This window comes from Pristis pectinata, chromosome 8 (assembly GCF_009764475.1).
Source record: "Pristis pectinata isolate sPriPec2 chromosome 8, sPriPec2.1.pri, whole genome shotgun sequence".
NCBI lineage: Eukaryota > Metazoa > Chordata > Chondrichthyes > Rhinopristiformes > Pristidae > Pristis > Pristis pectinata.
The window spans coordinates 28,787,198-28,802,471 of NC_067412.1; the positions used below are offsets into that span (position 1 = coordinate 28,787,198).

General features: G+C 40.3%; 1 protein-coding gene across 1 annotated transcript in view; it reads left to right on the top strand.

Annotated features, from left to right (window-relative positions):
* The window catches only part of LOC127573574 (uncharacterized), a 245,881-nt gene that overhangs the window by 138,755 nt on the left and 91,852 nt on the right, over positions 1 to 15,274 (top strand). Inside the window, exons 86-99 of the mRNA XM_052021930.1 lie at positions 902 to 1,080; positions 2,827 to 2,973; positions 4,162 to 4,289; positions 6,404 to 6,537; positions 7,194 to 7,288; positions 9,338 to 9,485; positions 9,941 to 9,960; positions 10,211 to 10,232; positions 10,329 to 10,356; positions 10,629 to 10,710; positions 10,926 to 11,093; positions 12,573 to 12,784; positions 13,150 to 13,244; positions 13,482 to 13,600. Of these exons, the coding sequence (XP_051877890.1) occupies positions 902 to 1,080; positions 2,827 to 2,973; positions 4,162 to 4,289; positions 6,404 to 6,537; positions 7,194 to 7,288; positions 9,338 to 9,485; positions 9,941 to 9,960; positions 10,211 to 10,232; positions 10,329 to 10,356; positions 10,629 to 10,710; positions 10,926 to 11,093; positions 12,573 to 12,784; positions 13,150 to 13,244; positions 13,482 to 13,600 (1,577 nt within the window). The remainder of the gene's footprint in view (positions 1 to 901; positions 1,081 to 2,826; positions 2,974 to 4,161; positions 4,290 to 6,403; positions 6,538 to 7,193; positions 7,289 to 9,337; positions 9,486 to 9,940; positions 9,961 to 10,210; positions 10,233 to 10,328; positions 10,357 to 10,628; positions 10,711 to 10,925; positions 11,094 to 12,572; positions 12,785 to 13,149; positions 13,245 to 13,481; positions 13,601 to 15,274) is intronic.

A 15,274-nucleotide genomic window follows, 5' to 3' on the forward strand; every position in this document is an offset into this window, starting at 1 on the left:
CATATCCCTTTTGAAAAGACGTGTCACAGCCTAGAATTTTTTCCAATGCCTCAAAGATCTCAAGTTTCTCTTCCTACATCTTTCCTCAAGCTGCTCCTTATTTAAAGTATTCATTTTAGTTTATATCTATTCTCACTGGCACGGGGCACTGAGAGTATTTCCAGTGGGAATACATGAATGCACTGCCCTCATCAGTCCTCCTTGTTACTTCCTCAGTAAATTTAATTGTTGGTCAGACATGAACTTCTATTGACAAACCCATGATGTCTGTTCATGATCATCTGCACTTTTGTAAATGGTTTCTACTGTCCCTTAGAATTGATTCCAATAATTTGTCCATCATTGAAGTTAAACTAACTGGCCTGTAATTATTTGATTTATCCATGCCTGCCTTTTTAAACAACAGTACCATGTTACCAGTCCTTCAATCGTCTGGCTCCACTGCTGTAGCCAGAGTGGATTGATAAATGATGGCCAGAGCCTTTGCAATTTCCTCCTTTGCTGCTTTTGACAACCTTGGATATATTTCATCTGAGCCTGGCAGATTACCAATTTTTAAAGATGCTGAATATTTCCTCACTTACTCTGTTCACCCCACACAGTATTTCATTTCGTATCAGCTATAATATCAGCTGCGAAGTATTCATTGAGATCTCTTAAGATCTCTTGGAGATCTCTCCAAGGTTTTCTCCTTAACCTCCCTCAGACTGTTTGTAATATATTCTGAGCAATGTGACTTTCAACACATCATCTGTTCCCACAGCTTTAATTATTTATTTAACCAGTCTTGCAACCATCCCCCCTTTTTAACTCCCTCTATCCTATTTGAAAACCCCATAATCAGCAACATTAATCTGCCACGTGTGCCTCTCTCTCAACTAATAGAAGTTTGTATTTCTAGCCTGTGCAGAGGGAGTAATAGCACCAGAAAGCATCAATGATCTAATACCTGCCATCTATGATATGGCCCAATTGGACCTTTGTTTGAGTGATGCTGTGCTGAAAGATGGTGTTCTCCAACTGGGATCTCTTGCCTTTGATCCAAGTCAGCTGAAAGTTCTGAAAAAGAGACTTCTTCAGGTATGTAAGCTGTGTGTAAGGTCAGAGGAAGAACAATTATCTTATGCCTTTCATGCTTTAGGACATCCCACAGTCTGATATAATGTAGGCTACCACGGTGATTACACAATAGAAGTTAGTCACAAATGAAACGGAGATCAGTGACGTTGTAGTTTGTGTCAATGATATCCTGTTTGAGTACATATTGTTCAGGATCCAAGGAGAACTTCCACATGTTCTTTGTCAAACAGAGCCAATAGGCTTTTGACCAAAATTTCAACAGGCAGAAACTACCTCAGTTTAATGTTCCGGGCCACGGTCCTTGCCTCTAACAATGCAGAACTTTCTCACTTCCAAAGTCCTGGCGTCATCACTCTATCAATAGGTCAACAGCGGATGCAATCTCACTGGCTCTCCACTCAGCTTTGGAGCCCCTAGACAACAGCAGTAAATACGTCAGGCTGCTGTTTATCAATTACCGCTCATCTCCTCAGTACTAATCAACAAGTTTCAAAACCTGGGCCTCCGTACCTCCCTCTTGCAACTGCATCCTCGACTTCCTTCTCGGGAGACCACAGTCAGTGCGGATCGGTAGTAACATCTCCTCCTCGCTGACAATCAACACAGACGCACCTCAAGCATGTGTGCTTAGCCCACTGCTCTACTCCCTCTACACTCATGGCTGTGTGGCTAGGCACAGCTCAAACGCCATCTATAAATTCGCCGACAATACCACTGTTGTCGGCAAAATCTCGGATGGTGACGAAGCATACAGGAGTGAGATAGATCGGCTGGTTGAGTGGTGTCGCAACAACAACCTCACACTCAACGTCAGCAAGACCGAGGAACTGATTGTGGACTTCAGGAAGGGGAAGTCAGGAGAACACACACCAGTGCTCATTGAGGGGTCAGCGGTGGAAAGGGTGAGCAGCTTCAAGTTCCTGGGCGTCAACATCTCAGAGGATCTATCTTCGGCACAATACATTGATACAATCACAAAGTAGAGCCAGTGGCTCTCCTTCGTCAGGAGTTTGAGGAGATTTGGTATGTCACCAAAGACTCTTGCAAATTTCTACAGATGTATGGAGAGCATTTTGACTGTTTACATCACCACCTGGTATGGAGACTGCAATGTGGAGGATCAAAAGAGGCTGCAGAGGGTTGTAGACTCAGCCAGCTCCATCACAGGCACAACCCTCACCACCAACGAGGACATCTACAAGAGGCGGTGCCTCAAGGAGGCGGCATCCAACGTTAATGACCCTCACTACCCAGGATGTGCCCTCTTCTCGTTATCACATTCTGGGAGGAGGTACAGGAGCCTGAAGACCCACACTCAGTGTTTCAGGAACAGCCTCTTCCCCTCCACCATCAGATTTCTGAGCAGTCTATGAACCCATGAACACTGTCGTTATTTCTCTTTTGCACTATTTATTTACTTTTGTAACTTATAGTAATTTTTATGTCTTTGTGTCTTGCACTATACTGCTGCTGCAAAACAACACATTTTATGACATAGGTCAGTGATAATCAACCTGATTCTGATTCTTCAGGACTTGAACAGTGGATCATTTGAAACCATGGTCGGGATATCTTGTCCAAATTTCTCTGTTTTAAAAAAAATACACATGAGCCAATAATTTCAATGTGTAATGAGGAGAAGTGGAAATCAAATTGTAACTAAGTATTTTAAATCGAAAACAGAGTTTGTAGCCAAATTTTAATATATCAAATCACGGCTAACATTTTTGTTATTTTCTGAAACAGATTTATCCCAAAGGCATTCCAGAAAGCCATATTCAGCTGCTGGGCAACATCTCCACTGTGTTTAATGCAACAGAAGTCAGCGGTTGGAACGTCACTCAAGTGGAGACACTTTCTGCATTAATGACGCAGCAGCTGGAAAACACAACGGTACTGAATCCAGGAAAATATCAATGCAAACATTTTGCTATCTGCAGACATTGGGTGATGTAATCTAGAATATGCTTTCTAAAACATTACACACTTGGCACATGGATTTGTCATCAGTTTCACACAAGTAGAGTTTGTGATGAGTAGGAATGGGCAAAATGGTCCAGTGAAAACTTGCACAAAATGGTACATAGGGTACAATTGGAGTCATAGAACGAAACAGCATGGAAACAGGCTCTTCGGTTCAACTGGTCGGTGCCGACTAAGGTGTCTTTCTGAGCTAGTCCCATTCACCTGCATTTGGTCCATATCCCTCTTTCCTATCCACGTACCTGTCCAAATCTCTCTTAAACATTGTAATTGTACAAGCTGCTACCACTTCCTCTGGCAGCTCATTACATATACCCACCACCCTCTGTGTGGGAAAACTTGCCTCTCAGGTCCCCTTTAAATCATTAACCTCTCACCTCAAACCTATGCCCTCTAGTTTGGACCTCCCTACCCTGGAAAAATGGCTGTGGCCATCCATCTTACCTGTGCCCCTCATGATTTTATAAACCTCTATAAGGTCACCCCTCAGTTTCCTATGTTCCAGCCCATCTAGCCTCTTATAACTCAAGCCTGCTGTTCCTGGCAACATCCTTGTGAATCTGTTTTGCACCCTCTCTAGTTTAATCACATCCTTCCTATGGTGTGGCACCAGAACTGTACACACTAGTTCAGCTGCGGTCTCACCAACTTCTTGTGCAGACGTAACGTGAGGTCACCGCTCTCGTACTCGGTGCCCCATCTGATGAATGCAAGCCTGCCATATGCATTGTTCACCACTTTGTCTACCTGTGTCGCCACTGTCAGTGAACTCGGTCTCTCTGTTCTACTAACACTTCCTTGGACCCTGTCATTCGCTGTGTATGTCCTTCCCTAGTTTAACTTCCCAAAGTGCTTTACTTTGCACTTGTCCGAGCTAACTTCGATACGCCATTCCTTTTCACACTTTCTCAGTAGCCTTAAAAAATCTGACAACCAAATTAATGGGTGTTGTCAATGGTTATTTACTGATGGATATGTTTAAAGAATAATTCCATCATAAATTATATCATGTTTTAGAGATGTTAGGAAACCAAGATCACCATAATTATTTCTATTTGACAGAGAGTAATTAACTGCTCTTCAAATATCTTTCAACAGGTTATATCCATTATTACCAGATTTCTCCAGTTAGGCGGTAATCTTAATGCAGTTTCCTTGAAAGGCATTGGTGGACCCAACTTGTGCACTTTGAATCTGGAACAACTGAAGACAATTTCAAACCTGACGTAAGTTCACGTCTTTTATTAGTTTTCTGATTAGACCATCTGATTTCCTGAGGAATGAAATTTAGCCTAAGAAATAACTCAGTGCAAGGGTAATTCTGCGGCAAGCAGCAATGAAGAAGCATTTTGCAAACCAACTTTACAACTCGCAATGTGTTCCTTTTGGCTCAACCACTCTGTTCTTCAGCTTCTTTCATTCAGGTTATTCATTCTTTAAGGTAATTTGGTTTAGACACAAATTGATGGCTTGGAGATCACCAGTAGAAAATACTGCACCTCCAATTTATTGTTCATTGCCATTTTTGGGCGTGGTTTTAGATTCTTTTGATCCTCGTGTCAAGACCCACATCAAATTGTGATTGGGGGTTTTAGTTTGTTTATCTACAATTTCTGTTCATTAGTTACAGAAAATTAATAAGCTATAATAATAGGTTGCATTGCTGCAGTATATTATGTGATGTATTATTGGGGCAGCCTTTTCCCGGCTTCACCAGCAGAGCTCTCGGCATTATTCGCATTATTGCAAACTTAAACTTCTAACCATTTATGTAAGTGTTTATTTTCAGCTTCTCTTGAGAGCTTTGGTGCTCATTCCATAAACCATTGATTGACTTTTTTTAAAAGGATCCCAAGTAGTGAAGATTGGTCTTGCATTTCCAAAGTTTCAAGTACAGTATGAATTCTGGAGCGACGCAGTGACAGAGCACTTAAATTATACCCAATTTTTACACACAAGTTATAATGATGTGTTGCATTGCTGCAGTATATTATGTGATGTATTACTGTGAGGAGGTATAGGATTAATAAACTATGAGCGTATTCATATCTTAAGACAGATGAGAATTGTGGCTGCTCGAAATACTGATTTTAAAAAGTGTCCTTCAGGCCAGAACAGCCACACCACTGCTTTCCTGGGCTGGGTGCTGTGTGGTAATTGCTGTGTCTGGAACTTAATTGGATTCCCATTATGTTTGACTATGGAGATGATAGTCAATCTTGGGAAATGGGAAGGCTGTCTCAAACAATGAAGGTGATACCTGCCTTTGTCTCACCCGATTGCAAAACGATTAGCTGAACCTGGGGTGTGAGGCTGCTCTTTGTCCACCTACAGTAGCCCTTTGTCCGTTTCCTGCTCAACCAAGAATTCTGGCACCTGCCTCATTAAAGTGTGCGTGACAATATTTGTATAAATTACTGTCCGCCCCCTCTGTACCTCGGAGAACTCCGCTGCAGGCTCCACGGTAGAGTAAGGAGATTTCTCCCTAGCAATATATTGCTAAATAAACGCGTTTGCAGTAAACTGTGGCACTGTGTTATCTTCCAACAGACAGAAGGGGAACTTCAAAATCGGGTTAACAATTGAGGCAGCCTTTTACTCGAAAGAACTCAATTAGAACAATAAAAGCAAAGTCCATTTTAGTGCAAAGGGATCATCATGTTGCTATAAGACAGTGACTTAGGGTTGTGCTGGTTGGTTCAAGAACCGTATGGTTGAAGGGAAGTAGCTGTTTGTGAACCTGGTGGTGTGGGACTACAGGCTTCCAAGGGAAGTCAGGGGCATGTTGAAAATAATAAGTTGCAGGTCACAAGGAAATAAAAGGGGGAATGGGACTGATGTATTTGCTCTGCTGGGTACCAGCATGGACTAGCTGGACGTGAATGGCGTCATCTTGTGCCATCTCAAGTGGGTTTAAGTTATTCCAGTTTTCTCCGAGGCAAAGTGGGAGGACTCTCACGCAGCTACAGTCATAATTGTAACTTACTTTTTGAGAGCCATTTGTTCTGCGTATTTGCACTGGGTCAGTTCTCTTCCAAGGACCTGTTCTCGGATTGAAACTAGATCGTGAGCGGACAGCCTATAATCGCTGAGGTAACGCGTGTGACTATTTAAATTTTTCACGGTTGAAATACTTCTTATTTTAGTCACTGATCTGGTTTGGTGAATAATAGTTTGAATTGTGCTATTCTGATTTTGAGTTTGGAACATCTATCACTCTACCAGATACACTCAACAGATTGGGTAAATCTCTTAAACTGAAAAGTGCAGATTCAGCTCGCTTAACCTGGTGGTGTTGTAGAGACATTTATCAAGATTCACTTATGACTTCTCTCCTCAGGGATGCTGGAGCTCTGGATCTTTCCGCTTGCACACAGGAAAAGAAACGTTTGCTTTATGATATGGCTGTCACCGCTCTGAAGTCTCAACAAACTGACCCAATCCCCTATTTTCAGCTGATAAAGCCATATGTTGGTAGGTTAAAAAGTTTTTTTTTTTACTTGGTCTGAATTAACTGAACGTCATATTTGCATTGGTCTTTGAACTAGAGTTCTGAAACTGCCACAATTGGAGTTTAGATCTATCAGGTCTGGATTTCGTCCATTGTCTATGTCAGGATGCATTCAACTTGCCGAGATTCAGTGGTTAAGTCTTGACTGAACGTGAAGCTGAATTAGTCTCAAGCGTTACCAATTGGCTCTTTTTCATATTTAGGGCTGGGCACCCAAGTATGTAAAGGGACTGCAGATGTCCCTGTCCCAATAATTCATCAGAATGACCAGTACTCCGTTACTTCACTGGAGAAAATAGATAAACTCTTAGATCAATTACATCAGATCCTTATTGATTATTGGCATTGTGAGAGTCCCAGAAGCCTGAGCATAGGAGGTGATGGGCATCATTTAAGTTACCAGGTAGAAGTCTCAAATACCCTAGGAAATGCCCTTGAATATAGGGTGGGATTGCAAGATTTTCCTCAACTGAACATTCTTCTGGGTAGTAAACAGGCTATCCAGAAATACGTCTCCTTTACGTCCCCCTTTATACTTCCTTCACCTCCCTTAACATATTGTTTTCTGCCTTTATCCTACCCTCCACATGCAACTAGAAAATGTCTGTGTTTTCTTCAGGTGGTGCCCGAGCAGATGAACTGAGGTTTCTTGCAAATAACAGAGTTAACATGGATTTTGCAACCTTCAAGGGATTGGATCCTGAAGAAGTAAAGGTATATACAGACTAATTATGTCCGTACTGCATTAGCATTGTTATGGTTACGGTTTCTTAACTTCATATTTCAATCTCAGCCCATTAAGTGCACTCTCTGATTCCAAAATAATGTTCTTGATTGAGCATAATATAAGTCTACTCAGCTGTTCAATTAGATAATGGCTGATCTTTTACCTCAGTAACTCCATATCCCTTGTTTCCCTTAACATTTAAAAATGTATTGATCTTTGCCTTGAATATACTCAGTGACTCAGCCTTCATAGCCCTGAAGTGTAGCAAATTCAAATATTCACTACTCTCTAGGTAAAGAAATCTCGTGTAATCTTTCCTGAATGGGCCACCGCTTATTTTGAGGATGTGACCTGTGATTCCATAAACCCCAATCAGGAGGAACATCTGCCTTGTCGTGCCCCAAAAGAATTTTATACATTTCAATGGGATAATCTCTCATTCTTTTAAACTCAAGAAAGTAGCGGCCTCAGCTTCTAAATCTCTCATTGGGTGACAAACCTACCATCCCAGAACTCACTGCACTCATTCTATCCAAAGTATAACCTTTCTTAGGTAGGGAGACTAGATCTGTACACAATATTCCACGTGCAGTGTTACTGCAGCTCTATATATTTGAAGCATAATATCCCTAATCTTGTACTCAACTCCTCTTCACATGAAGGCTAACACCCAATTTGTCATCCCGACTGCTTGCTGAACATGCAATTTAACTTCCAGTTTTTTGTGTACAAGGTCACCCAGGTCCTGTGAGACACCGATATCTTTCAATCGTTTTCAATGAAAAAGCACACATCTCTCTTTTCAATCAAAGTGGCTGACCTCAAATTTTTCACATGATATTCCATCTTCCACGTCTTTGCCCATTCGCTTGGCCTTTCTCTATCCTCGTGAAGTTGCTCTGCATCCTTCTTACGGGTCACACTGCCATCTACCTTTGCATAATCGGCAAACCTGGATATATCACATTTGGCGCCACTTTCCAAATCATTGATCTTGATTATAAACAGCTGGGGGCCCAGCACTGATCCCCAACTAGGTCACAGCCTTCCAACCTGTTCATTAACCAGTCCTCAATCCGTAGCAGTAAATTGCACACAATCTGTGATCCACTGGTTGCGGAATTCCTTAATTCTATTTGTTGCATGCCCGTCATTTGTGCAACAACTGTCTGGCTGCTACAGGGAGTGTGCCTCAGGCCCTATTGCTGGAGTCATAGAAGGATACAGCATGGAAAAAGGCCCTTCAGCTCAGTGGGGTCCGTGCCGACCATCAGTTACACCAATCCTACATTATTCCCAGTTTTATTCTCCCCTCATTCTCATCAACTCCCTCCAGATACTACCTCTCACCTAGATACAAGAAGCAATTTATAATGGCCAACTAGAGCACTCGGAAGAAACCCACATGGTCACGGAGAATGTGCAATCTCTGCCCAGACAGTACGTGAGGAGCAAACCAATTTCTAGGTATATGTTTCACTGCAGGAATTTGCCTGAGTAGAAGGAGGAACCATTTCCCTTGGGTGACAAACATCACGCTCCATTAGAATATAACTGTAATAAGACTGTCATGGAGATACAGAATAGAAATAGGCCCTTTGCCTCACCATGTCTGTGCTTACCTTCAAGTACCTATCTCTACTTCTCCTATTTCCCAGCATTTGATTAGGTCTGTAGCCCACTGTGCCTTGGCAATTCAAGTGCTCTTCCAGGTGCTGCTGAAATGTTGTGAGCATAGCTACCTTCAAGTGGTGTGTTCCATATTGTAACCATGTTGTGGATATAAAGAATTCTTCCACACATTCCCTCTAAACCTTTTATTCCTCACCTTAAAGCTCTGCTCTCCTATCCTTTTGTACTCAGTATCACGTGAAGATTTCATTAAAGGACCCAAAATACTGCAACCTGATAGCTTGTTCAAATCCAACATCCCATTCTGCACCTTGATCTTTATCCATTGATCCAGATGAAATCAAAGTCCCAATAAGGTGCAGAATCTTTTACGTAGTTGTCATTATTTATTTATTTACTTTCAGAAACTGAATGCTGATACTCTGATCAATTTACTTGGAGTTTACCTTCAAGCTCTGCGACGTGGAGCGAATGAAACTGTAGTAGTTGTTTGGGTGGCCTCAAACAATGAGTCTGAAGTGAGGAAACTTGGGCTGACAGGAGGTATTCCAGGTAATTCATCAGATAATTTCTTGCCAGAACCTGAAAGTACAGTGCTCAATATCAGTCAAATTTTGTCTTCAAAACCTTCAATATAGTTTCCACAAAATTTCCAGCTGACATGGTTCTGTGGTTTTAACTCTGTTGCCATTCTGTGTGAATTGCACATTTTGATTATTAATGTTATTTGAGCAATAGTTGCCATCAGCATCAAGGTAGTGATGGATTCTTTCACAGGCTAAATTACGTTCTTCTAGGCACAGTAGATATTAAACTTCAGGTGTGGACAGATTGTATTGTGGGACTGGTGATTTTAACCAAACAAATGTGATATTTCAGGAATGTTTCCATTATTGTCTCAAGTCATAATTGTGAGTGCATTTTGTTATAATGATGTGATTTGGTTAAGTTTAATAAAATGTCATTTGGAGCACCTTCTAACATTGTTTTATTTGTGTTTTTTTCAGAACCTCCAACTGACAATACAGTAAGACAATCTCAACACTTTGTATTTTTAAAAACTACAGTTTTCAGTGCAGTTTCTTGACCTGTTTTTGTCCTGAGACTTTTGGTTGTAAATCTTATCCACATAGCTGTTATTTTTAAATTTGTGTAGATTAAGGAAAAATCATTGATTAAATATTTGCTCATAACTTCCAACAATATTTACATGTTAGCTTTATCATGTAAATTTAAGATGATTCACTACTAAACTTCTTATACTTTTTATTCCACAGACTGGCAATGCCACAGTTAATGGTAAGTTTATTTTCTATACTGTTTTACAACTTCACCAGTTCTAGTATTTTAATTCTTGTATAATAATTATGCTTTTATCTCAATTTTCCCAAACAGAAACTACATTGTGTACAGCAATAGACAGGTAAGAATTTAAGTAAAAGTATCATCTTCCACATTGGATCACGTGAGTCCCAGTTTCACTGACTCGATCAATCTATTGGTGTATGATATCCCCTGACATGACATGTACTCAAAGTATTTCATGCATATTATTTAGAAATCTTGAAAAGTAAAATCACACATTTTATTAACCTCAAATCATGTGAGAGGTAAATCCTCTGAAAGAAATTGTTCTATTATTTGTTCCTCATTGCAACACCTTTCCTAAGAGTAGATCTATTTCTCTCCCCATAGTTCAGCGTTGAAAACTTTCCTGCTTAATGTTAATGCAACCCAGCTCTGCAACTTCAGCATTACAGATTATGCATGTGTTGAGGTAAGCTTTTCACGGGTCAGAGTTTCACACAAGAATTACATTTACATTCTGATGAAACAAAGTAATTGTAGGCAGTTCTATTTTAATGACAGCATTTTAATAGTTGTAATAAATGCATTTTGCACACGCTTATCAAAGAATTGAGTCACTTTTACATCAAAACAATGGAATGGTTCAAACTAACAAAATGTCTTTTGAAATGGATTCCTTTTCAGGCTGATCTACTGGTCTCCAGTTTAAGCAGTGATGACTTAGCAGACATAGTTGATTGTTTCATCGGTCCAAAAGCTTTGAACAGATCAGCTGAAACTGCGCTGACCATTTTTATTCAGAAACTTAACAGAACCACGCTGACCGAGGCCCTAGGCAAATTCAACAGCAAGGTAACTAATTATTGCACTGAAATATTTTATAGAGACAGAATGGGAAAATTACTACTTGTAAGCAATGTGATAGAGTCTTACAATCAGAAAGCTGTACAGTCTAGAAACAGGACCTATGGCCCACCATGTCTATGCCGACCATCATGCCTATCTATTCTAATCCCACTTCCCTGCATTAATTTTATATCCTTCTGTTCCTTGCTTGTCCAAGTACCTGTCTAGATGCCTCGTAAATGTTGATACAATTTCTGCCTACTCCTCTCTTCTGGCAATTTTCTCCAGATACCAATTATTCTTTGTATGAAAAGTTAATCCCTCAGATCCCCTTTAGACCTCCTCTCTTACCTTAAATTGATCCACTCTAGTTTTAGACACCTCTACCGTGGGAAACAGACGCTGGCAATCTACCATATCTATGCCTCTCATAATTTTATACATATCTATCGTGTCACCTCTCAGACCGCTTCACTCCAGGGTAAAAAAGACCAAGGTTGTCCAATTTCTCCTGACGTGCAGGGGCACATACCGGAATTTAAATATGACTGCCTTTTGAAGGGGCACAATGAACACACACATTATACATGTGTACACACATATCCTAAACATGTTAATAATGATTGGGAGAACTGGGTCGCTGCTGCCCAATCATGTGCATGCCTGTGATAGGAAGGTTCTTTCGGTAATGTTGTGTTACTCTAATGTTCTCTTGGAGCCAAATTGCCCGTATTTTTCATTAGTGATAGCAACAAGTATACAGATGTTCAAATCTAAATTCCCTTAAGTGACGTCTAAGGTCTGGCACCGGTGTGTTGGTGTTGCTAAGTTAGGCCTCACATTTTCATCATGGAACTTCATTGATACATAATCTAGTTAAGAGTATAGTTTGTGTACTTAATGAATTGCGGGAGAGGATGTGGAGCTAATTTTACCCTAATGCTCAGTAGCGAACTCCCATGATCAAATTAACTGCTCATACACTGCACCCAATTTTATTTTCCATCGACTTAAACAAGAACAAAATTGGTCAAGGAATTAATTAACCAGCCATCTAATTGTCAGTTTCTTGCCTGGCTACCCCCAAAATATGTGCTGTTTATTTGCTGGGAATTACAACTGGTAAAAACTTGCCTGTCTCAACTTCATAGGATCCCATCCCAAGGCACGTTTCAGCCAACAAAGTACTTTTGAACCAATCCGGGAATTGGATAGTTTTAAAACTCATCACAGGGATAATGCCATCCCCTTGGCATTCTGTCGCAACGAAATATTAGCAATTGTACCATTGATTGGTTGAAGATATATTTTAGTTGATTCCACTGAAGACATAAGCAGTGACAGGTGTTGGCATTTAACTTTCCTTCACAATTCAATTCTATACTAAATGAGTTCTCTAATAAATGGAAGGTTGAATTTTGAGATGTGTGGAGATAGAAAGGCCCTTTGTTCACTGAGTTTAACCACAAGCCACTTTTTCCCCAGATTCTGAACACAGCATCAATTCCCCTGATGACAAAGATCACATTTATGAATGCCCTTTGGGAGACTGTGAAGACCTTTGAAAACTTAACAAGTGTAACCTTCCTGAGAGAGTGGTTCCAGGAGCGATTCAGGCCATTCATTGCTGGCATTTCCCAGTTCGTGCTAAACCCTTTGCTGACAAGAAACATCAGCTGCGAGGGTTACCAGGCAGTGTAAGTGAATGATTCTCTTTCAGAATAATCCACTTCTGCATTTTCAGTTGGAAAAGCAGCATCCAAACATCTAACATTATTGTCAATCAGAAAGCACCCTTAATACAAAGTATCCTATCCAGGCTCAACAAATTTCAATATCAAAATTTGATGCCGTATCAACTAAGCTTGACTGTTGATTTTGAAATTAGCTTTGTGAGCTGTTCATCATAATGGGAGAGAAATTTGGATTGATCTTCAGTCATATTTACAAGTCCTGGTTACTGAACATACTGAAGGATTCCTGACTTGTTCTTCACCAGATTAAACTCTGTCATTGATTGGAAGTGAGATTAATAATTTTCTTAATATTTTTATCCATTTAGTGTAAAAGGACTGAATAATGGATTCAGGGAAATGCCACGGGAGACAAGAGAGACTGTGCTAAACGTGTGGATCCTTAATTACCTCGATACCACAGGTACGCTGCAAACACTTTTCAGTCGGTGGGGGGGGGGGGGGGGGTATATTAGTTTCGCATCCACTGAAATGAGAGCTGCAGTAGTTCTTGATAAAAGTCCATATGACTTAAAGCAAGGATAATTCAGATTAAAAGTTTAATGACTGAGTATTGCACAATAAAAGCAAGGTGATACTTCGAACTATTCCTGGTAATTGCCAAGTCCCGTAACTAATCTGCAATGTCCTTTACCTATAGGTTCTGGTTGTATCAGCAATACCAATGGATCCAGAGACTGGCTTTTGAAGAATTGGGGAATGTTCAGTGGCCTTGTTCAGATAGAGATCTTAACCAGGAGGAATCCAAGCTTCAAGCCGGTAAGTTATAGAATCGGTCCAGCCCTTTTAAGGTGACGAATAAAATAACATTTCTGAACAGTGAAAAAAGGTAATATATCCCTCCTTGTCTATCTCAGCCCATCTGCAGCATTTGACTTGGTTGACTACATCAAGTTCTTTCATCACCTCTCCACTGTGGTCAACCTATTACTGGAATGCACTTGCCTGGTTCTACTCTTATTATGGCAGAAGAATAAAACAGTAATGGCTTCTCTTTCCACTGTTATTTCTGGTGTTCTTCAAGGATTTATTCTCTGACACTTTATATGTTTCATCTATTGGCTGCCATTGGCAACATCATCTTTAAGTACAATCTCTGTTTCAACATGCATGCTGATGACACCGAGCACCTCACCATGACTTCTCTTGACATTGCATCCAATTGTTAGATAGCTTATCTGACATCTTGGAATGAGCAAGCAAAAATTTGCTTCACCAACCATTTGGAAAACTGAAGCTTTCTTCTTTGGTGCTCTGTATAACCTCCATTTCTCAGCTTCTGATTTCATTCCTCTTCCTGGCAACTGCCCGAAACGGAATCGGATTGTTTGCAACCTTGGTGTCACGTTTGATCCCAAGTTGAGTGTAAAACTTCATACTCATGCTAGCACTAATTTCCACCTCTATAACATCACCCAGTTGCAGCCTTGACTCAATTCTTTGCCTCATGTCTCTGTTAACTCAAGACTTGACTGTTCCAACACACATCACTAGCCTTCCTCGTTCTGCTCTCTGTAAACTTGAAGTTATCCAAAAGGCATCATAACTGGTGTCAAGTTCATGTCACCACTGTGCTTGTTGTTGTAAACTGGCTCGATTTCAAAATTTTCATTCTTGTTTTCAAATTACTCCATGGTCTTGTCACTTCTTTCTTCTGCACGTAACCCTCTGAAATAGCTGCCGTACTTTTATTTTCCTGAACGTAACTGCTGCACCATTCGTGGCTGTGCCTTGTCTCCAGCTGTCAAGGTGCAAAGCTCTGCAATTACCTTCCTAAACCTCTACATGTCGCTATCTGACTTTTCTCATTTTAAGACACTTACGACATCAGTTGAATCTTAATAGCTTAACAAGTACCCCAATGCCAATTTTTTAGCATTTCATAATATTCCTGTGACGCGATTGGTTTTTACTATCTTCAAGTGCCTATATAAATGGGAGATAATATTACTTAATAATGATATCCACACATTGAGGAATTAATCATTATATTTAGTAAGCTGCTTCCTGTGCTCCAGTAATCACCTAATTAATTGGACTTCCTCAATAATAAGGCTGTTTTTTGGCCAAATTTATTTGGACCTATTTAGCAAATACCAGAGAGTGGATGTAAAATAAATTGGCATTTGAGTATAATAGTATTATTTTAAACAGAAGCCGTAATTAATTCTTTTGCGACAAAGTTTGTTCAGGAAGGTAGGAATAAACAGTTGGTTTATAATTGCAAGCTCCTTTTGCCCTCTGTCCAATTTTCATTCTTCATTGAATTGTTCAACATGAACAATGGCCCAGAATTAACTTTCTACCTCAATAGGCCTGATTCTTACTGTTAAAGGCAACTGATTCCAAATAGATAGAAGATTACATGGAATATAAACACTTATGAAACGGTTTGTATGTGCATCTCTGTGAGGTTGGTTTATTGGTTGATCT